We start from the raw sequence: 21,787 nt of genomic DNA on the forward strand, positions 1-21,787 counted from the left end.
GTGTGTGGACATGTCCGCCCTGTGGACTTTGTGCAGGTGCAGAGTCTCACACAGAAGTCAGTCGTGTCTCCAGCTGCAGGTAAGAATCACCTTTAACTAGAACCTTTTTTTAAACCAACGCAACCTCAACCTGTATCACTGATCTAACCTGTTTTTGTGTCCTTGTGCAAGACATGACCTAAAGCAGAGGACATGGCAGAGAAGAAAACCAGTTCTAAATGTCCTCTTTTAGCATGGACAGTAAAACCTTTGTGAGGGTCACTGAGGCAGAGTCCAGTCACGTCATCGTCACATCGGACTTATTCAGATAAACTTTTACAGCTCCAGTATAAAGCATTAAAACTGCAAGCAGAGATAAAGGGCCCTCACAGTCCTTCGACACAGCTGCATATCAACTTCAGCTTGACGTGTGATTCGATAATTACAGTGTCATGTTGGAGATAAATGTTTACGTCTCATTGTAACTTTGCAAGGGGCGCTGGAGAGACATTTTTAAAGATAGAATTTTAATCCACACATCATTTTGTTCAGCTCGTCAATATACACGGGTGGTATATTGGGTTTGTCCAGATCCAATGATGTTTACATAAGTTACAGGAATATTTATGTTTTTAAAATGGCTGCTTTGTTAAGAGCTCGTCATGACCACATCCTGAGACTTACATAAATTATTTAAAAAACTTTTGACCCCAGATATGTCCTGATGATGCTGCCTTCGTTCGGAGTCCGTCGGATAAAAACCCTACGGCAAGTTAGTTAAAGTAAGAGGTCTTTTCCTGATCCATTTTAATGTTGCAGGGGGCGCTGGAGAGACATTTGATAGACACACGTTTAATTCACGCATCATTATGTCCAGTTCATTAAAAAACACACACAAACTCTACATTTGCTTCGTGCAGATCTGACAATTTTTGCAAGAGTTACACGGATTTTTAAGCTTTCAAAATGGCCACGTATGATATGTCCAACGTCCAGTGCGGTTTAGGGCGGAGCTATACTGTATTTTGTGCCTATCTGGGGATGCTCTGTGTACCTGCCAAGTTTTAAGTGCCACAATCAAAAAATAGTCCCGCCCCTGTAACTAAACGAGGACTATATCAGGACTAAAGCAGGACTAAAACCGGTCTACATCATGTCTAAAGCAGGTCCTGGCCCCAGCGGAGTCTCTCTGAGCAGTAACCGCTCCAAAGACTTGGGCATTGACTTTAAGAAAGGACAAACTGGACCCTCTGCTCAGCTCAGGTCAGTCTCACAGTCGTACTTTGCTTTGCTTTGGACCCCCTCAAAGGTCACGTTCAACTTTTCACCTCTGACCACCACCACGGACACTGATTTTAAACTCTACAAACAGATCAGCGCTCGTTAAATCCACGTCTAGAGGATTCGACGTCTGCATAAAACACTTACAAAACAAACTCTGATGTATCTGTTTATACAAAAGTTTATATCAGTGGAAAGCAAAAAAACTCAGGCTTAACTGATCTAACCTGTTTTTGTGTCCTTGTGCAAGACATGACCTAAAGCAGAGGACATGGCAGAGAAGAAAACCAGTTCTAAATGTCCTCTTTTAGCATGGACAGTAAAACCTTTGTGAGGGTCACTGAGGCAGAGTCCAGTCACGTCATCATCACATCGGACTTATTCAGATAAACTTTTACAGCTCCAGTATAAAGCATTAAAACTGCAAGCAGAGATAAAGGGCCCTCACAGTCACTTCAGCTTGACGTGTGATTCAATAATTACGGTGTCATGTTGGAGATAAATGTTTACGTCTCATTGTAACTTTGCAGGGGGCGCTGGAGAGACATTTTTAAAGATAGAATTTTAATCCGCACATCATTTTGTCCAGCTTTTCAAAATACACATATAATACAGGGGGAACATTGGGTTTGTCCAGATTAGACAATTTTTTACAAGAGTTACAGGAATTTTTAAGTTTTCAAAATGGCGTCTTCTTTAGGAGCTCATCATGACCACATCCTGAGACTGTAAATTCTTTAAACAACTTTTGACCCCAGATATGGGGTTTGGAGTCTGTTGGATAAAAACCCTACAACAAGTTCATTAAAGAAGAGGTCTAGATTTTGGATGTGTCAAGTTTGACCCAAGTTGGCCGACGTGCTGTGGGATTTAGGATGGAGCCATAATATACTTTTGTGTCTATCTCGAGATGGTCTATGTACCCACTAACGTGCCACAATTAAATAATATTCTGTTAGTAACAATAATAACAAGTTTTTATGTTTGCAGAGAAATGGAGAATTCTGGACCAGGACCAGGGTCTGGACGTAGACCCAAAGATGAGCCAGGACTAAAACCGGTCTACACCAAGTCTAAAGCAGGTCCTGGCCCCAGCGGAGTCTCTCTGAGCAGTAACCGCTCCAAAGACTTGGGCATTGACTTTAAGAAAGGACAAACTGGACCCTCTGCTCAGCTCAGGTCAGTCTCACAGTCGTACTTTGCTTTGGACCCCCTCAAAGGTCACGTTCAACTTTTCACCTCTGACCACCACCACGGACACTGATTTTAAACTCTACAAACAGATCAGCGCTCGTTAAATCGGGCTGTTATCACAGTTGTTGTCTAGAGGATTCTACGTCTGCATAAAAGATCATATTTAAAATTCAATTTATTTTTGTTGTGCCCAAAATCACAGCAGCATCGCCTCTTTGGTCTGAACATGAGAATTGATTTAACCAAAAGAACGTTACAAAATCAACAATGAAACCCCAGCCAGGTCATCCATTCAGGGGAGGGAAGGGAGGGTCTGGGTCCACAGAACAGGATCAGGGCACAGGAGGGGATCTAGGGTCCAGTCATCACTGAGCCGTCAGCGGGAGGGCATCTGAAACAGTTGCACTCCTCAGACGGGAGTGGGACAAGAAACAACGTGTGAAGAGCAACGAACAAACTCCAGGTGAACTGAAGAGTGAATGTTGTTGAAAGGGAAAATAGGAGGAAACAGAGGATGGTGCTCAGGTTGCCATACTTCCCTCAGCGTAGCTGCTCCTAGGCAGTTTAACTAAAGTTGCAGGTTTTATTTCTGACCTTAACTGTCCTGGACATGAGCTCATCCAAACAGACACGTTTTAAGCCTGGTCTTAAATGTAGAGACTGTGGAGCCTCTTTAACATGAGCAGGAGCTTGGTCAGTGAAAAAACTCCCTCCTACGGTGCTTTTAGACACTCCACCAGTCCAGAGTGCTGTTTGGATGATATGGTCCTATATCTGTAGACACAATGGAGCCATGCCCTTTATGGCTTTATATGTCAGGAGGAGAACTTTGAATTTAACTCTAAACTTGACAGAAGTCAGTGACGTGACTCCAGCTCTGTGATGTGTGTCTTCTCTTAGTTCCTGTTAAGAGCCTGGCATTTTCAACTAGTTGAAAGCTTTTTAGTAAGTTTTAGGGTACGCAGCTAGTAGGGAATTACAGTAATCTATCCTTGATGTAACAAATGCATGGATATGTTTTTCAGCGTCACTTTTAGACAAGATTTTTCTGATTTTGGCGATATTATGCAGGTGGAAGAGGGCTGCTCTGCAGGTTTGGTTTATATGTGGTGTAAATGAGAGCTCTTGGTCAAAAAAGACTCCAAGTTTCCTTACAGTAGAGCTGGAGGCTCCATTGACACTGTCCAGAGTCACTCTCTGTCAGATACAGAGTCTCACAGGCCTTTGGGGCCAAGAACAATGACCTCTGTTTTTTTGGGGTTAAGAAGCAGATAATTAAGTGTCATCCAGGTTTTTCAGTCCTTCACACAGGCACTAAGTCTGTCTACTCCATCAGTCTGATCTGGTTTCATTGATAAGTGCAGCTGTGTGTCAGAGCAGTGGACGTTAATGCCACGTTTTCTGATGATATTTACCTAACAGCAACATATAAAGTGTAAACAGGATTGGACAAATATGTCTCTCATTTAATCTTTTTCCATTAAACATTGCTTCCAGACTCAAAACTCCATGTTTTGGTTAAACCAGTCATATAAATAATATTACTACAGTTTGAAGTACTCTGATATCATTTTCAGCTTGTGACCCCTCCGGGCCCCTGCAGCTTCCCTCACATACGTTGCTTTCTGGCGGCCATTTAGCTATTGTTAGCATTAGCATCAATGCCATGTACTAACCCTGCACAGTGAGGATTCTTGTGATACTTGTGAGTTAAACTCTCGACTATCTTCCCATACTCCTGCCCTAAGGTTCAAATTCATACAGCACCTCATGGACCAATCACAGAGCAACACTGAGGATTGGGCGGAGCTAGAGGCGAAACGCCCAAACAAACCAAAACAAACATGGCAACGCAGACAGACTTTAGCTTGTGCTAAACGTGCAGTGAAGAAGCTCTGTGTGCTTTTGTAGAGGAAAGAGGTCTGAGCTTTTGTCTCAACTGGATTTAAATAAAGTTTGATTTTCGTCTTGTTTTGCTGCTGTGACGCTTCGACCAAACAGATCGAAGTATTAGTCAAAGGTCTGTAGTGGTTCTGTGTAGATTTAGTCTCTGTGGTGCTTCACACTAGACACACTGTCCCATATAACTCTATGGCTGCAGGTTTATTAAATGAAATATTAACACATCTTTTGATGCAGAATGGACAATTAAAGTTCGTTGCTAAGAGACTAAAATTAAAAATGTGTTTTTGCTGTAGTGTTTCCATATTTTATCTACTATGTTTTTCTTATTCTCTGATTTATTTATTCTTTTGCTTAAATTTAATTAAAAATGATCACACAAACTAATGAAATACTCCCAGCCTCGTAAACAAAAACTCAAAAAAACAAAAGCAGTGAAAGCTGCAGAAACCATAATCACATGTGTAAAGCTCATTTTAACTCTCACACGTCGCCTTTACAGAGCAGACGACACAACAGCATCCAAGTTAATATTTAATAAAGTCCAAAGTCCAGTTTGATCTAAAACACAATGAGTCATGTTGTTCCAGAGAGTCATTTGGTTTAAGATCATATTTTAAACAGGTAAAGTTCAGTAACATAATAAATATGGCACAAGAATGACAGGGCATCTGACACACAGGAGCATGGAGGACTTTCCCTTGGACACAGATGGACCTTTTTTGTGTCTCACCTCAGTCTCTTTCACAACATAAACATCATTATTTTTCTCAAGAATTTGTAACTTCTATTTGAGCATTCTGTGACCTCTCGGTGACCTCTCTGACCTCTCTGTGACCTCTGTGACCTCTCTGACCTCTCTCTGCAGGGACACAGACTGCTCCAAACCTCTGCTCAGATCTCAGTCCTTAAACTATGAAAAACAGAGGACGACTCATGGACAGGTCAAACAGGAGAACCAGACTGGACCCAGGTGAGGACTCCATCCACACTGGACTATGGCTCTGTCCCAGTGCCACACGACACACTTCAGTGCAGTGTGTCCAGGTGCAGTGTGTCCAGTGAGTTTCCAGGAGCCACAGTCACACTTCAGATAAAATGCAGAGTAAACCAGATGTAGTTGAAGTGCAGGTCAGTTCTAAGCCTGAGTTTGTTTTACTAATTTGCTGAATTGGCCACAGACGAGTTATGTTAGTGTTTTACAGTGTTGTTACCTGTACAGTCTGCGTATGTGTTTAAAATATTATACATTTAACTGTTCAGACATTTATTTATTTCTTTATATATTATCACTATTATGTTGCTAATAAGTTGTTAAGGTTTGAGCGCTGCACTGTTTGAAAACATCACAGAGAAATGCATTGTGGGGAATACATGGCTCCACTCTCACTGACGTAGAGTCGCTCTCTCTAGCATTAGCAACAGCTTTGATTGACACTGTTGCTAAGGGGCGTTACCTTCAACAGCCTCGCTCCTGATTGGCTCTTTGGTTGCTATGATACTCGCAGTTGGAATTCCAAATATGGAACTAGGCTCCAGATTAGCCGCTATAACTGCTAGCGTCGATGGGTTTCATTTGGAGCCAAACGCTGAGGGTGACATCACACTCAGTCCACTTCTTTACACAGTCTGTGGGCAGGGATTCGGTCTGGACCTTCACTGAGTTCTTGTCTGTGATCCACAGAGAGGATACGAAGAATCCAGGGTCTCAGACTAAAATGGACTTGGTGTTTCAGGTGAGTCCAGATGTTCTCCTGCATTGCCAGTGCTGTAGCTCCAAGATTAGGCCCGTCATGATAATTACTATATCAACTTATCGTTCAATACATGATGGACAGAACCATCTTTTTTGGGGGTCAGTATTTATCTTGGAGACTTTTTCTTTGTAGTGGTGGGAACTATAGAGGTACATAAAAATGTCCTATTGTGATAGCCCTACATGTGACCTCTGACTCTGATGTGTATGATTTGTCTGACCTCTGACCCTGGTGTGTACATTCTGCCTGACCTCTGAACCTCTGAACCCTGGTTATTTTCCAGATTCTGGAGGAGCAGGTCCAGAAGTTTGTCCAACAGCAGCTGCAGAGACTCCACAGGCTGCTGGCCTCAGATTACCCAGAATGCTCTGAGAGTGAGGAGGAGGAGCCCAGCAGAGAGGCTGTTCTGACCATCGCCTTGGACTTCCTAAAGAAGATCAACCAAGAGCAGCTGGCCCAGCGCCTGTTCAACAGTTAGTTCAACTTTTGAGCTCCTGCTCCATCAGCTCTTCTGACCTTATCTCTGGGTCATTAGAAGGTTCCAGGTGTTAGACCGTGTTCGGATCCAAACCATAGCAAACCACAGACTATAGTGTGTTTCTGAGGAAGTATCACGTCACCCACAGTGTTCAGCTCGAAATGAAGGTCATTGAGGCTAGCAGTCATAGCGGCTAATCTGGAGCCCAGTTCCAGTTTTGGAATTCCAACTGCGAGTATCATAGCAACCAAAGAGCCAATCAGGAGTGAGGTTGTTGAAAGTAATGGCCCTTCCCGTATAACAATGGTGTCAATCAAACCTGTTGCTAACACTAGAACTGACCTCAGGGAAAGAAGGAGCCTGATTGATCTGTTATTATTATTATTATTGTCATTATTATGTTCATATCTTGATTTATACAAACAAACAACAAAATAGTGAAATAAAAAACGCCAGAGTCATGTAGAGAGGGTTAAAGTCTCCATCAACATTTTATGTTGATTATTCGGTGTTGCAGTAATATTTCTTGTGTCCTGTTTGCTGTTAAATCTAGAGATTGCAGTAATTTTTCATGACAAAGTTCAGGACATAAAAAATTATATCAATTCCACCAATGCAAATAACAATCGAGCAGCCACCGAGACACTTAGAGCTGACTCACTCTGCACCTGTAACTGACAAAACTGTCACAGAGATTGTCATCTCCAGTCTGAGTTCATCTACAGCTGCCTCCATGTGTTACCCACAAAATTTCTAAAGTCTGTGCTCAACAGTTTGCTGTCACCACTCACTCACATAGTTAACATGTCACTTCAATCTGGAACATTCCCAAGAGCTTTGAAAACTGCGGTAATCAAGCCTCTCCTAAAGAAGAGCAGTCTTGATGCCACAATACTGAACAATTATCGACCGATCTCAAATTTGCCGTTTTTAGACAAAGTCCTCAAAAAAGTTGTTTACGAACAGTTTATTAACTTTCTCCAAATGAACAACTCCTACGATGCTTTCCAGTGTTCCAATGTTTAAATCCAAGCTCAAAACAGTTCTGTTTATCTGTGCATATGACTGAAAGGGTTTTATTCTGCACTTTACTCCTTTAATGTTAATTTTCTGATGATTATTTGTGATTATTTATGTTTTGATTTGTTGTATTGTGATTCTAATGTCTTTCTTATTCTAATTATTCTTAAAGGACTTTGAATTACCTTGTGGATGGATTGTGCTGTATAAATAAACTTGCCTTGCCAGACTATGGTCCTGACTGGAGTGTCCCTTTGAAGGACCTGACCCAGTCACCTTCACACTCTGAGCGTCTGTGGGTTTTACCAACACAGACATTTCTTGACACTTCAAATTCTCAGAACTTTGTCAATCTTTGAGAGTTGTTTGTATGTTTCAGGATGGAAGGAGACGACATGCAGAGATAAACTGAAGCGTGATCTGCAGAAGAGGTTCAGCCACGTGTTTGAGGGTGTGGCTAAACCAGGAGAGTCCGCCCCCCTGACCCAGATCTACACAGAGCTCTATATCACAGAGGGTGGAGCCTCAGAGGTCAACCAGGAACATGAGATCAGACACATGGAGACCATGTCCAGGAGATCGGCTGCTCCAGAGATCACCATCAAATGTGAAGACATCTTTAAACCCCGCCCACACTCACCAGAGCCAATCAGGGCGGTGCTGACGAAGGGCGTGGCCGGTGTGGGGAAAACAATACTGACTCAGAAGTTGAGTCTGGACTGGGCTGAAGGCAAGGCGCACCAGGACCTCCAGCTGCTGTTCCCGTTCACTTTCAGAGAGCTCAATGTGCTCAGAGACACACAGTTCAGCCTGGTGGGACTGCTGCACCACTTCTTCAGTCCATCCAAACATCTATGCAGCTTCCAACAGCTTCAGGTGCTCTTCATCTTTGACGGTCTGGACGAGTGCAGACCTCCTATGGACTTCAGCAGAACCCAGGACCTGACCGACCCCACAGAGTCGGCCTCAGTGCACGTGCTGCTGGTAAACCTTATCAGGGGGAGGCTGCTTCCTTCCGCTCGCCTCTGGATAACCACGCGCCCCGCCGCGGCCAATCAGATCCCTGTTGAGTTCGTCTCCATGGTGACAGAGGTGCGAGGGTTCACCGACCCACAGAAGGAGGAGTACTTCAGGAAGAAGTTCAGAGACCAGGCCGCAGCCATCATCTCCCACATCAAGAGCATCCGCAGCCTCTACATCATGAGTCACATCCCGATCTTCTGCTGGATCCTCTCCACAGTTCTACAGATGCCTCTGTACCAAACAGAGGAATCAGCGCTGCCCCGGACTCTCACACAGATGTACGTCCACTTCCTGGTGGTGCAGGCCAAAGTCCAAAACATCAAGTATCACCAGAGATCAGGGGAGGACCTTCACTGGACTGAAAAGACCAAGAAGATTGTGTGGTCTCTGGGAAAACTGGCCTTTGAGCAGCTGCAGAAAGGAAACCTGATCTTCTACGAGTGTGACCTGAGCGAGTGTGGGCTGGACCCTGCAGAGGCCTCAGTGTACTCTGGAGTGTTCACACAGGTCTTCAAAGAGGTGCCAGGCCTGTACCAGGACAAGGTCTACTGCTTCATACATCTGAGTGTGCAGGAGTTTCTGGCTGCTCTTCACGTCCATCAGACCTTCTTCAGCTCTGGAGAAAACCTGCTGGAGCCACTACACTCTGAGAGTCCAGAGCCTGAGGCAGCCTTCTACTGCTCGGCTGTGGACCAGGCCTTACAGAATCGAAATGGACACCTGGACCTGTTCCTGCGCTTCCTCCTGGGACTGTCCCTGCCAACCAATCAAAGGCTACTGCAGGGTCTGCTGACTAACACAGAAAAAAAACAGAACAAGGAGACGGTGAAGTACATCAAACAGAAGCTGAACGTAGAAGGTTTGTCTGCAGAGAGAAAACTGAACCTCCTCCACTGTCTGAACGAGATGAACGACCTGAGTTTGGTGAAGATGATGCAGTGGTACATGAGAGAAGGACTTCTCTCTGATAGAAACATGTCACCTGCTGAGTGGTCGACTCTGTCCTTTCTCTTACTGTCCTCAGACTCAGACCTTGAGGAGTTTGACCTGTGTAAATACCAGGCCTCAGAGAGAGCTCTCTTGGGCCTGCTGTCGGTGGTCAGAGCCTCCACCAAAGCCCTGTGAGTCCAGACTGTATTTAAACTCTTGTGTGGTGGTTCTAGTCTCTAATGTCCCTCTTTCTCCTCAGTCTGATTGGCTGTGGCCTGTCTCCTCACAGCTGTGGGCCGCTGGCATCAGTCCTCAGCTCTTCCAGTCTCACACACCTGGATCTCAGTCACAATGACCTCCAGGATGCAGGAGTGAAGTTGCTGTGTTCTGGACTGAAGAAGGCCCCCTGCACACTGAAGACATTCAGGTGAGTCTCCAGAGGCTCTGGTCCAACAGTAAAGGAGTAAATGTTTATTTTCTGACTGGTAATCTCTTACTTACTGCGTGAGTGTTTCAAAGTTAGGCCTTTATCATGTTTGGGCTGAAGCTGAACGAACCAGGACCACACACGGTCAGATGGGGTCAGTGACAGTTTCCTCTTGTCTCCTCAGTTTGTCCCTCTGTGGACTGTCCCCTCGCAGTTGTGGGTCTCTGGCCTCAGTCCTCAGCTCCTCCAGTCTCACACACCTGGATCTCAGTCACAACGACCTCCAGGACTCAGGAGTGGAGCTGCTGTGTTCTGGACTGAAAAGCGCCCCCTGCAGACTAGAGTCGCTCAGGTGAGACACTCCCATGATGCACTCTGCCCCCTTGTGTGCACATGGGTGTAATGCTGTGTCTTTAGGCTGTCTGGATGTCTGGTCTCACAGAGGGGCGGAGCTGCTCTGGCCTCAGCTCTGAGCTCCGCCCCCTCCCACCTGCGCGAGTTAGACCTGAGCTACAACCATCCAGGACCCTCAGCCGAGCTCCTGACCGCTCTACAGGACCAGCGCCCCCTGCTGTCTGTCAGGTGAGACCGCCCCCGCTGCCAGGTGAACTCAGTTGAACATACCTGTATACTCTGCACCTATGTGGAGCACTTTGTTCAGAGACAAAGAGAGAGAGAAAAACACAGAGACAGAGACAAAGAGAAAGAGAGACAAATAGAGACAAGAGGGCGAAAAAGAGACACAGAGAGAGAGAAATAGAGAAGGAGATAAAGAGAGAGAGACACAGAGACAAAAAGAGACAGAGACACACAACAAAAGAGAGAGCGAGAGAGACAAAGAGAGAGGTCCTGGTCTCTGGTCCATGGTTGGTCTTTGTCTTGGTCCTGGTCTCTGGTCCATGGTTGGTCTTTGTCTTGGTCCTGGTCCATGTTTGGTCTTTGTCTTGGTCCTGGTCTCTGGTCCATGGTTGGTCTTCGTCTTGGTCCTGGTCTCTGGTCCGTGGTTGGTCTTGGTCCTGGTCCATGTTTGGTCTTGGTCTGGTCTAAACTGGACTTGTGTGTTTTAGGCTGGATCCTGCTGGAGAGCGCTGGATGGTCCCAGGTCTGAGGAAGTGTGAGTGCTTTTATTTCATTCACACATTACTAGTTTTATGAATAATACTCTCACATTTAAATGTTTGTGTTTCAGACTCCTGTGAGTTCTCTCTGGACACAAACACGGCTCACAGACACCTGCTTCTGTCTGAGGACGATCGGACTGTGACACGTGTGAGGAAAGAACAGGAGTATCCAGATCATGAGGACAGATTCACAAAGTGGGAACAGGTCCTGAGCTGCACTGGCCTGAGGGGGCGCTATTACTGGGAGGTGCAGTGGACCGGAGAGGTTTCTATAGCAGTGAGTTACAGAGGGATCAGGCGAAAAGGAAAAGGAGAGGAGTGTGGGTTTGGAAACAATGATCAATCCTGGAGTCTGGTGATCTACAATGACCAATACTCTGTCAATCACAAACATATATGGACAAAACTCACACAGGCTGGTAAAGTGGGCGTGGTCTCTGGCACAGTGGATGTGGACTCTGGCAAAGGGGGCGTACCCTCTGGCACACTGGGCGTGGACTTTGGCAGAGTGGGCGTGTTCTTGGACTCTGAGGCTGGAGTTCTGTCCTTCTATGAGGTCGGTTCTGATGGAAAACTGTTCCAGCTCTACACCTTCAACACCACATTCACTGAGCCTCTGTTTCCAGGGTTTGGACTGTTATCTTATGGTTCCTCAGTGTCTCTGGTCAAGACTCACAGCAGAAACAAGGTGGTGTAGTGCTCAGCACAAAACCAGAAGCTCTCAGGTTCAGTGTACATATACCAGTCTATGCCTGGTGAGTTTCAAAACTGTGTTTCAGTGTGGAAATAAAACAACCCTGGCAGGGAAACAGATTTGAGTGAGCCTTAGTAATGCTGCACTGTGGAACTTTTCTGGTTGAGGCCTGTCTTCATAGAGATGTTAATTGTACAGGGATTTCATAAAATTGAGGTCCAAAAGTCATGAATTGAGGTATTAAGTGTATGAGAACAAACTGACAACTGTAATGAGACTACTATAAAAACAACAGGGAAATAAAAAATAATAAGATTTAAATGATATAAACCCGACGCTCAGACGACAAATGTACAAATGTACCTGAGTGTTTTGTTCACAGTGACAACTCATGACAGAGAAACTGTAAATGAGTTGAACTGTGTCTTTAATGATCGACAGTGTCTGCGTCAATGAGCCAGAAGAAATAAAAACATTTTACAGTTAGCATTTGGGTTACCTCCTCGATGGCGACACATCCTGAGTATGTTAAATCTCTGGACGTTGTGGGACTGTCTTGTCTGACACGTCTCTGCAACATCATGTGGCGGTCGGGGCCAGTACCACTGGACTGGCAGACCGGGGTGGAGGTCCCTCTGTTTAAGAAGGGGACTGGAGGGTGTGTTTCACTTACAGGGGAATCACACTCCTCCGCCTTCTCAGTAAGGTCTATTCCAGGGACTGGAGATGAGAATTTGACCCACAGTTGAACCTCTGACCCTCTAAAGTTCGCTGTTGTGCTTCAGTGTCGTTAGTGCTGATGCTAGTTCTTGGACGATCTTTCTATTTGTCTTTTTCTGTGGTTAATAAGTGTGGGTCTGTGGCAGAAATGATCCTTTTTTTTATTTGGTTTATTTAACAGGGACAATGTACATTAATCAACATTTCTGTAAATGTACCAGATTTATTCGTCTGTTTTTCGTCTGTGGTCCCTGGACAGATGGTGAAACAGTCACCCAGGAATGTAACCCTGACCCTCTTTGTAATTACTTGGTTGGTTTTAATAGTCAGTGTTGTTAGCACTGATGCTAGTTCCTGGAGGAGCTTCCTGTTTGTCTTCTTCTGTAGTTAAGTGCAGCTGTGTGAAATGGTCATCCAAACTTAATTTCATTATGTTTGAGAGACAGAAGATTGGAGAGTTTTTATGAATGAACTCAGCACTGCAGGCAGCAATAAACAAGAACACTGCGAACATTTTTTTCACAACCTGCTCGTCTTCATTGGTGTTTATGGCTTTTAAACTTCTATCTCTATGGAGACAAGCACATGACACCACCAGGCCAAGTTACACCGCAGATCTGTGGAGAGGCGACCCCACTCACTGTAGGAAAGCATGTTGCAAAGTTACACACTGCACCTTTGTTCATGAGGTTTCAAATCCATTTGTTTAGTAAAATACATAATAATACTACACCAGAGTTTTTTTTTGTTTTTTTTAAATAATTTATTAGAAGTTCCTGTGTGGAAAAGTGTTGAACCTTTGTATATGTTTGGTCCAGCCTGTGTTTGTCTAGGTCAGGTCAAAATCAGAAAAAGTTACATTCAAAAAGCATTATGGGTATTTTTCACCTTCTCCTGTCTCCATCCTCCACACTGACACATCTTCCCTATGGCTCTGCCCCATAACAATCTCCAGAGACACTCTTGGCCCCCCAGGTCCCCCATGGGCCCCCATGGGCCCCATAGAACCAGGAAGTACTTCACATGTGTCCTGTGGCTCAGAGAACAGACTTTAAAGCAGCTCTGGACCAGCACCAAAGAACATCTCCCACATGAGCCACATGAACCATCTCACATGAGGAGGACTAAACCCGGGCTAAACCAGGACTAAACCAGGACTAAACCAGGACTAAACCAGGACTAAACCAGGACTAAACCAGGACTAAACCAGGACTAAACCAGGACTAAACCAGGACTAAACCAGGACTACACCAGGAAGATGTGACTCAGGCCTCGACTTTGACAAAGTTTAAATCCAGACTCAAATGGTTCTGTTTATCTGCTGTGACCTAAAGGTTTTTATTCTGCACTTTTCTCCTTGATTGTTATTTATTTTGATTTGTTGTATTGTGATTTTAATGTCCTTCTTATTCTGTAAAGCACTTTTAATTACCTAGTATATGAATTGTGCTGTACAAATAAACTTGCCTTGCTTTTCATCCAGTATTTTCTGGGCTCACTGAAGATCAGAAAACGTTTCTATATTTATTATTTCTTGCTCTTTACAGCATTGAAATAAAAATATATGTTTGTTTTTATCTGTTGTAAAAGGCTGATATAAATTCATAACACGTAAAATAAAGTTTAATGATCTATTTTCCTTTTGTTTCCATTATGACCATGTAAAGTTTGACCACCAGGTGGAGCTATTGTAGTTGTTATCGGTCAATCAGCTGAACTTAACACACTGCAACAGGGAACAGATTCTAGAGGGAAGTTGATGTCTTTGTTTATGAAAACTAACAAACAAAAGCAGTGAGCAAACTCAGGCCTAAACAAAACTCAAACAATCACTTTGGTCTCCGTGGAAACGCGGTTTACGAAGCACAAACAAAACTTCTGTAGATTTACTCCGAGTGAATAAACAGACAAGATTATATCAGGCCGACCAGCTCCTGCAGAGGTGGAAGAAGTACTGTTACTGAAGTAAAAGTACAGATACTGGAGCAAAGAGATAATCAAGTAAAAGTATCACATGAAAAAATGTACTTAATAGTATAAAAACGATGTACTTAAAGAGTAAAAAGTAAAAGTCACAGATTTTGAGTCTTATAGAACAGAAACAACTGAATTTATTGTTTTTTTCTGTTTTTATTTGTTTATTTTTGTTTAGTTCAAATTCTGAACGTGTTAAAAATAAACCCTCAGCCTTTTCAGCAGCTCTCATCTCACACAGTAAGAAAAATACTTTTACTTTTCAGTCCTGTTCAAAAATGAGAGCAGTATCTGTACTTTCTACTCCACTACAAATGTACTTAAGTAAAAGTAAAAAGTATTCCCTTTAAAATATACTTAAGTACGTTACTACTTTTCATTTGTTACGTTCCTCCGCTGCTCTCCTCGGCCCAGGTGCATTCTGGTCTACGTGTCTTACCCCTCGGCCCCAGAGAAACAAACATTAAAAATGCAAATTAGCCTAAACTAAACTGGTAAAACTACTTTCACATAAACAAAAATAATAAACTCAACTTGAAAGTAAAAGTTTTAAGTGGATTTGATCATAACGTTCAGATAAAACATTCAGTCTTTGTGCTATTAATTTTTGTTGACCAAAAGCTTTTGTTTGGTTTTGAATGGACTCCAAATGTATTCATGGTTTCAGAGTGATTAGCATTTCTGCCATAGCAGTTCAAAACAAAATATTCACATTTTTTGAAAGGTGTAAAGACTTTTAAGATGATATTTAAGGATGGAAGCATAAACTGTTTATATAAATGGACATAGCTAACCTGATAGCCACCGCTTTCCAAACAGGAAGTGATCATGGCGCACTTCCTGCTCCGATGACTCTGGCTCCAATTCACTTCCTATTGAAAATCTGTCCCCTCTCTCTGTCTCTGCTGCTTCAGACTCATTTTGGTCTTAAATGTTCGTATTAACCCTCTACATGATCCTGGGGTTCTTTTTTTTTGAGTTATGTTGAGTTTACTTATTTTTATTACTTTGTTATTTATTTATTTTTTTCTTTGTTTTTTTTATTTTTATTTTGAGGGCTTTTTTAATTTATTTTTTATTATTTTGAGGTGTTTTTTTTAAGTTATTTTATTTTTTAAGTTTATTTTTCTTTATTTTTTTGTTATGGGGGTTGGTTTGTTTTTTAGTTATTTAAATGTTGTTTTTTTTTGTTTAGTTTTAGTTTTGTTTTTTTAACTGTGTCCTCTCTCTGTCTCTGCTGTTTCAGACTCATTTTGGTCTTAAATGTTTGTATTAACCCTCTACATGATCCTGGGGTTTGTATTTTTCACTATTGTGTCTGTAAATCAAGATGTGAACATTAAAAACAGACAAATCAGGCGCCTTTTGTCAACAGTTGAAGTTTTACGAGGTCTTCGGGGCTTTAGCTCGTCTGTTCTCTGGTTTGAATGAGAAAACGTGATCTTGTATTGTATTGTTTTACTGGCTTTGAGCGCACTCTCTGGACACAGCTGCACAGTGAACGAGGGGTTGCCAGGTGTGAGAAAAAAGAGCTCGAGTTGGAAACGTGCCAGAGGTTCTGCTGCTGCCGCCGATACGAGAGCGGAGAGGAGCCGTTTGTCCAGCTCGTCCCCGGCGTCTCGAGTGAGCGCTCTGCCCTTTTTAAGCGATCTGTTATCATTATCCAGCCCAAAATCATTATCTGGATATGTGAAACTTTTAATCTTTGTTAGAAGGTAGTGGCAGCCCGGCCCATTCTGAGTGAAGATGCAGGAGTTGCCAGATCTGTACGACACGATGCAAACTCAGGGAAAACACTGAGCCTGAGTCAAGAGAAGAGGCCAGTGGAGTCCATGAAACTGTGAGAGTGGACTTTAAATCATCATCACTGTGTTTACACGACACACAGTACAGCAAAACTGGGACTACAGCAGGACTAAAACAGGACTACAGAGGGACTAAAGCAGGACTAAAACAGGACTAAAGCGGGACTAAAGCAGGACTAAAGCAGGACTAAAGCAGGACTAAAGCAGGACTAAAGCGGGACTAAAGCGGGACGAAAGCGGGACGAAAGCGGGACGAAAGCGGGACTACAGCGGGACTACAGCGGGACTACAGCGGGACTACAGCAGGACTACAGCGGGACTACAGCGGGACTACAGCGGGACTACAGAGGGACTAAAGCAGGACTAAAGCAGGACTACAGCGGGACTACAGCGGGACTACAGCGGGACTAAAACGGGACTACAGCGGGACTAAAGCAGGACTACAGCAGGACTAAAGCGGGACTAAAGCAGGACTAAAGCGGGACTAAAGCGGGACTAAAGCAGGACTAAAGCAGGACTACAGCGGGACTACAGCGGGACTAAAGCGGGACTACAGAGGGACTACAGCGGGACTAAAGCGGGACTAAAGCGGGACTAAAGCAGGACTAAAGCGGGACTAAAGCGGGACTAAAGCAGGACTACAGCGGGACTACAGCGGGACTAAAGCGGGACTACAGCGGGACTACAGCGGGACTAAAGCGGGACTAAAGCGGGACTAAAGCGGGACTAAAGCGGGACTACAGCGGGACTACAGCGGGACTACAGCGGGACTACAGCGGGACTAAAGCGGGACTAAAGCGGGACTACAGCGGGACTAAAGCGGGACTAAAGCAGGACTACAGCGGGACTACAGCGGGACTAAAGCGGGACTACAGAGGGACTACAGCGGGACTAAAGCGGGACTAAAGCGGGACTAAAGCGGGACTAAAGCGGGACTAAAGCGGGACTAAAGCAGGACTACAGCGGGACTACAGCGGGACTACAGAGGGACTACAGAGGGACTACAGCGGGGACTACAGCGGGACTACAGCGGGGACTACAGCGGGGACTACAGCGGGACTAAAGCGGGACTAAAGCGGGACTAAAGCGGGACTACAGCGGGACTAAAGCGGGACTAAAGCGGGACTAAAGCGGGACTAAAGCGGGACTACAGCGGGACTACAGCGGGACTAAAGCGGGACTAAAGCGGGACTAAAGCGGGACTAAAGCGGGACTAAAGCGGGACTAAAGCGGGACTAAAGCGGGACTACAGTGGGACTACAACGGGACTACAACAGGACTAAAGCAGGACTGAAGAGGGACTAAACCAGGACCAAAGCAGCTCCACATCAGGACCACACTGAGATCTACACATATGGTGAACCCACACATTAACACATCCGTGTACACAGACACTGGGGCGAGGGGGGATAAGTGTCTTGTGGAACCCCTGACTCAAGAAAAGTATATTAAAATAATTAAATAGTTTGGACAAAGAGCCAGGTTCAGAAGATCTACAATAGGAATAAGAACAGAGTGAACGTAAATGAAATGGAAGGAAACAGAAATGAGTGATGATGGTTTAGTGTAGACAGAAAAAATTAAATCAAATGAAAATGTTTACAACTTAACAGTCGGTAATCTGTGTTATATTCACATTGTGTAAATCAAAAAACAAGTCCAACTGAGCGCAATGATGTTTCAGTCGTTTCAGTCAAAGTCAGATGCTCAGAAAGGTTCTTTGTTGTGACAGTTTGAGTCGTTACCGTGTGATGAGATCAACAAGAAAAGGAGAGAAAGTCGCCTTTTCTCCATTCACAGGGTTCTGAGACAGGCTCACCGTCTCCTCTGAGAGTCTTCAGAATCAAAACGAGCCTGCGGAACAATAATGTTTACAGATAGTTTAAAGTCCATTTCCATTCTCTAATCTTTGTAGTAGTAGAAGCCAAAGCTTTCTTTAGTTTTTAATCACAAAATATCAAATATTGTATTCCCATTACACAATTTTAAATATCAGTAACATGCATGTTTAAACTCAAAATGTCACATTGCACATGATATTGTTTTTAACAGATGCAATAATAATAATACAATTAATTTCTCCTTTAAGTTTTTTATCTCATTAACCATGTGATTTGTGATAAATATTAGTATCCAACTGAATTTGTAACTTTTAATCCTTTTTTAAGCTTTTGTAAATCAAGAAATTAACTTATTTATACAGTAACTCCTTTAAACTGATCTAAATCTGCATTTAAAATCAAAATAAACATCACATCTCACCAGGAAACAGATCAAAATTAAATAAAAGTACAGAGACATTTGTCGTCAACTTAATTCTTGCTTTAAAAAAACATGAAACAAGGACAAATAAGTTTCACATTGACCTTAAGTAGAAGTTTACAGCGCGCGATTAGCATTAGCATCCCGTTAGCATAAGTGTTTTATTCTGCACTCTTTTGTTTTAATGTTAAGTTTATGGCGATTATTTCTGTTTTGATTTGTTGTTCTGTGATTTAAACGTCTGTCTTATTCTGTAAAACACTTTGAATTACTTTGTGTACGAGTTGTGGTGTACAAATGCCCTGCTTGCCTTGCCTCAACACGTTAGCATCACGTTAGCTTCACATTAGCATCACCTTAGCTTCACATTAGCTTGTTTTTCTTTATAATAAGCAGATGTTGACTCACCCAGACGATGTGAAGCAAAAATAAAGGTTTAAGAAGCAGCCTCTCTGTGTCCAAAACTTAAAAGAACAAAAACTAAGATGAAACTGTCAACAAAACACGAGGAGCCGGGACTGAATCACTTTGACAAATAATAACGTCATCATCAACCACGTGACAAAACAGGAAGTCAACAAAGAGAGAGCATCACACTTCCTCTTACCAAAATAAAAGCTTTCAAAATAAAATGAGCGCGTCAACGTTAGAGAGGAATAAGGCACGTTTTCTCTGCTGGGTTACACTTGCTCAAGGGTACAACATCAGTATTCATCTGTGAAAGCGGGATTCGAACCGGCAACCTTCAGATCGATGGGCAAACGCTGCACCGACTGAGCCACCGCTGCCCTACATTTCTATTTTCTGGTTTGTATGAAAATGATAAACTGTGAAATATGTTAAATGTTCGGTTGCCACGATATTTTTGAGCCAAAACGTCTGATTACTTTAAAGATGCACTATGGAACTTTTCATGTGGGGTCAGCGAACAGCTCGACTCCTTTTGAGATGGATTTAATTTTTTAGTCCAGCTTCTATTTACAGATGTTTCTAGGGCTAACACTGAAAAACGAGCATTTATACTCTAAGCGGGGACGCCTCTCCGCAGATCTGACTAATAGTGAGTTAATGACAAAGCAAAAACAACTGCAAGTCGTGAACCCTCTGCCTAAAAAGTTCCACAATGCACATTTAATAGAACAAAACTGTTGTACAATTTTCTTTCAACACATATAGTGACCAGTCGTTTTATGTAAATGGACGTAGCTAAACTGCTCGCCGCCGCGTTACAAACAGGAAGTGATCATGGTCGCACTTCCTGCTCCATCGGCTCCAACTCACTTTATTTTGAAAAACTGGCTCCTCCCTCTGTAACTGCTGCTGTCAGACTCCAAAGTGTGACCTTCAACAGCCTCGCTCCTGATTGGCTGTTTGGTTGCTATGATACCCGCGGTTCCAAATTAGCCGCTATAACTGCTAGCCTGCAGGTGGCGAACTCTCCATCAGAAAAGTTACATGGAGCATCTTTAGTTGACACAATGTTCTTAATCTCTGAACATAAATCGTTTTATGACGAGCCTTTGAGTTTGAATTTTAATAACGTCTCCGCTCTCTGTAAATGTGCTCTGACATTTTGAGAAAAGTTTGAAATACGATTCAATTCTCGCCGTTCAACAAATGTAATGTGTTTATTAAGAGAGCTAATAAAAGTGTCTCGTCTCCACGGCGACAATATCCTCCAAATGGAATGACTCCACGAGCAGCTCCTCTGGAACAGCTCCTCTGGAACAGCTCCTCTGGAACAGCTCCTCAGGAACAGCTCCTCTGGAACAGCTCCTCAGGAACAGCTCCTCAGGAACAGCTCCTCTGGAACAGCTCCTCAGGAACAGCTCCTCTGGAACAGCTCCTCAGGAACAGCTCCTCTGGAACAGCTCCTCAGGAACAGCTCCTCAGGAACAGCTCCTCTGGGCATCAGGGTTTATTCTGGGCCCATCTACTCCTTTATTATTTACATCTGTCTGACACAGAGACAAATGGAGAGAGAGGAAGAGGAGGAGAGAGAGGAGGAGAGAGGTGGAAAGAGGGGGAGAGAGAGAGAGAGGGGGGAGGGGAGGAGAGAGGAGGATAGAGGGAGAGAGAGAGGAGAGATCGAGAGAGAGAGAAAGAGAGGAAGAGGAGGAAAGAGGAGGAGAGAGGGAGAGAGAGAGGAAGAGGAGAGAGAAAGGAGGAGAGGTGGAAAGAGGGAGAGAGAGAGGGAGAGAGAGGAGGGGAAGAAAGAGAAGGAGAGAGGGAGAAGGAGAGGAGGAGAGAGTGAGAGAGGAAGAGGAGAGATGGAAGGAGACAGGACAGAGAGAGAAGGAGAGGTGGAAAGAGGGAGAGAGGCTTCAAACTTATTCTGGGCCCATCTACTCCTTTATTATTTAAATCTGTCTGACACAGAGATTAATGGAGAGAGAAGAGGAGGAGAGAGGGAGGAGAGAGGGGGAAGGGAGAGAGGAAGAGAGAGGCCATGGACTTATTCTGGGACCATTCACCCCTTTATTATTTACATCTGTCTGACACAGAGACAACTGGAGAGAAGAAGAGAGGGAGAGAGGACAGAGAGAGGAGGAGAGAGGGAGGAGAAAAGGAGAAGGAGAGATGGAGAGGGAGAAGAGAGGATTTGGATGAAGAATAGAGGAGGAGAGAGGAAGAGAAAGAGGGAGGAGAGAGGGAGGAGGAGAGAGGGGGAGATGGAGAGAGAAAGAGAGAGAGAGAGAGAGAGAGGCTTTTGACCTATAATAGGACCATCTCCCCCTTTATTATTTTAATCCATCTGACACTGAGAAGAAAAGAAGGAAGAGAGGGACGAGGAGGACAGAGGGAGAGAGAAGAGAAAGAGATTAGGAGAGAGAGGGAGGAGAAGAGAGGAGAGAGAGGAGGTACATGCATCTCAGACAAGTGTGAACACATGAACAGGGAGAGAAGAGAGAGAGAGGAGGGGAGAAAAGAGTGAGGGAGAGAGAGGAGGGGGAGAGGGAGGGAGAGAAAGGAGGAGAGCAGAAAGAAAAGAGTTAGTAGTGGAGAGAGAGAGAGGGGTTATGGAGACAGAAGTAAAGAGGCAGAGGGGAGGAGAGACGGAGAGAAATGGACAGGGAGGGGTGAGGAGAGATGACAGGAGAAGAGAAGGAGGTAGAGGGAGAGAGAGGAAAGAGAGTTAGAGAAGAACAAAAGGGAGCAGACAGACACATGTAAAAAGAGGGAGAGAATGAGCGTGATGGAGCGAGGGAAGTCCCTGTTT

At 44.0% G+C, this 21,787-nt stretch overlaps 1 protein-coding gene across 1 annotated transcript; it reads left to right on the forward strand.

Annotated features, from left to right (window-relative positions):
* Positions 1-1,132: 1,132 nt before the first annotated feature.
* On the forward strand, positions 1,133-11,809 carry LOC117388637 (NACHT, LRR and PYD domains-containing protein 3-like). The gene is made up of 11 exons (XM_033986226.2): positions 1,133-1,242; positions 2,251-2,439; positions 5,225-5,329; positions 6,041-6,092; positions 6,397-6,586; positions 7,991-9,755; positions 9,824-9,991; positions 10,176-10,343; positions 10,409-10,573; positions 11,059-11,105; positions 11,181-11,809. The coding sequence occupies exons 1-11, from the start codon at positions 1,133-1,135 to the stop codon at positions 11,807-11,809; spliced, it is 3,588 nt and encodes a 1,195-aa protein (XP_033842117.1).
* Positions 11,810-21,787: the final 9,978 nt, after the last annotated feature.

The sequence above is a fragment of the Periophthalmus magnuspinnatus genome, chromosome 20, assembly GCF_009829125.3.
Source record: "Periophthalmus magnuspinnatus isolate fPerMag1 chromosome 20, fPerMag1.2.pri, whole genome shotgun sequence".
NCBI classification, from domain to species: Eukaryota; Metazoa; Chordata; class Actinopteri; order Gobiiformes; family Gobiidae; genus Periophthalmus; species Periophthalmus magnuspinnatus.

Bases quoted from the DNA above. Each gene is read 5' to 3' on its own strand.
- LOC117388637 (XM_033986226.2), top strand. From the start codon at position 1,133: ATGTCTAAAGCAGGTCCTGGCCCCAGCGGAGTCTCTCTGAGCAGTAAC. The intron at 2,440-5,224 runs GTCAGTCTCACA...CTCTCTCTGCAG, and splicing joins GGACCCTCTGCTCAGCTCAG to GGACACAGACTGCTCCAAAC. The intron at 6,587-7,990 runs GTTAGTTCAACT...TGTATGTTTCAG, and splicing joins GGCCCAGCGCCTGTTCAACA to GATGGAAGGAGACGACATGC.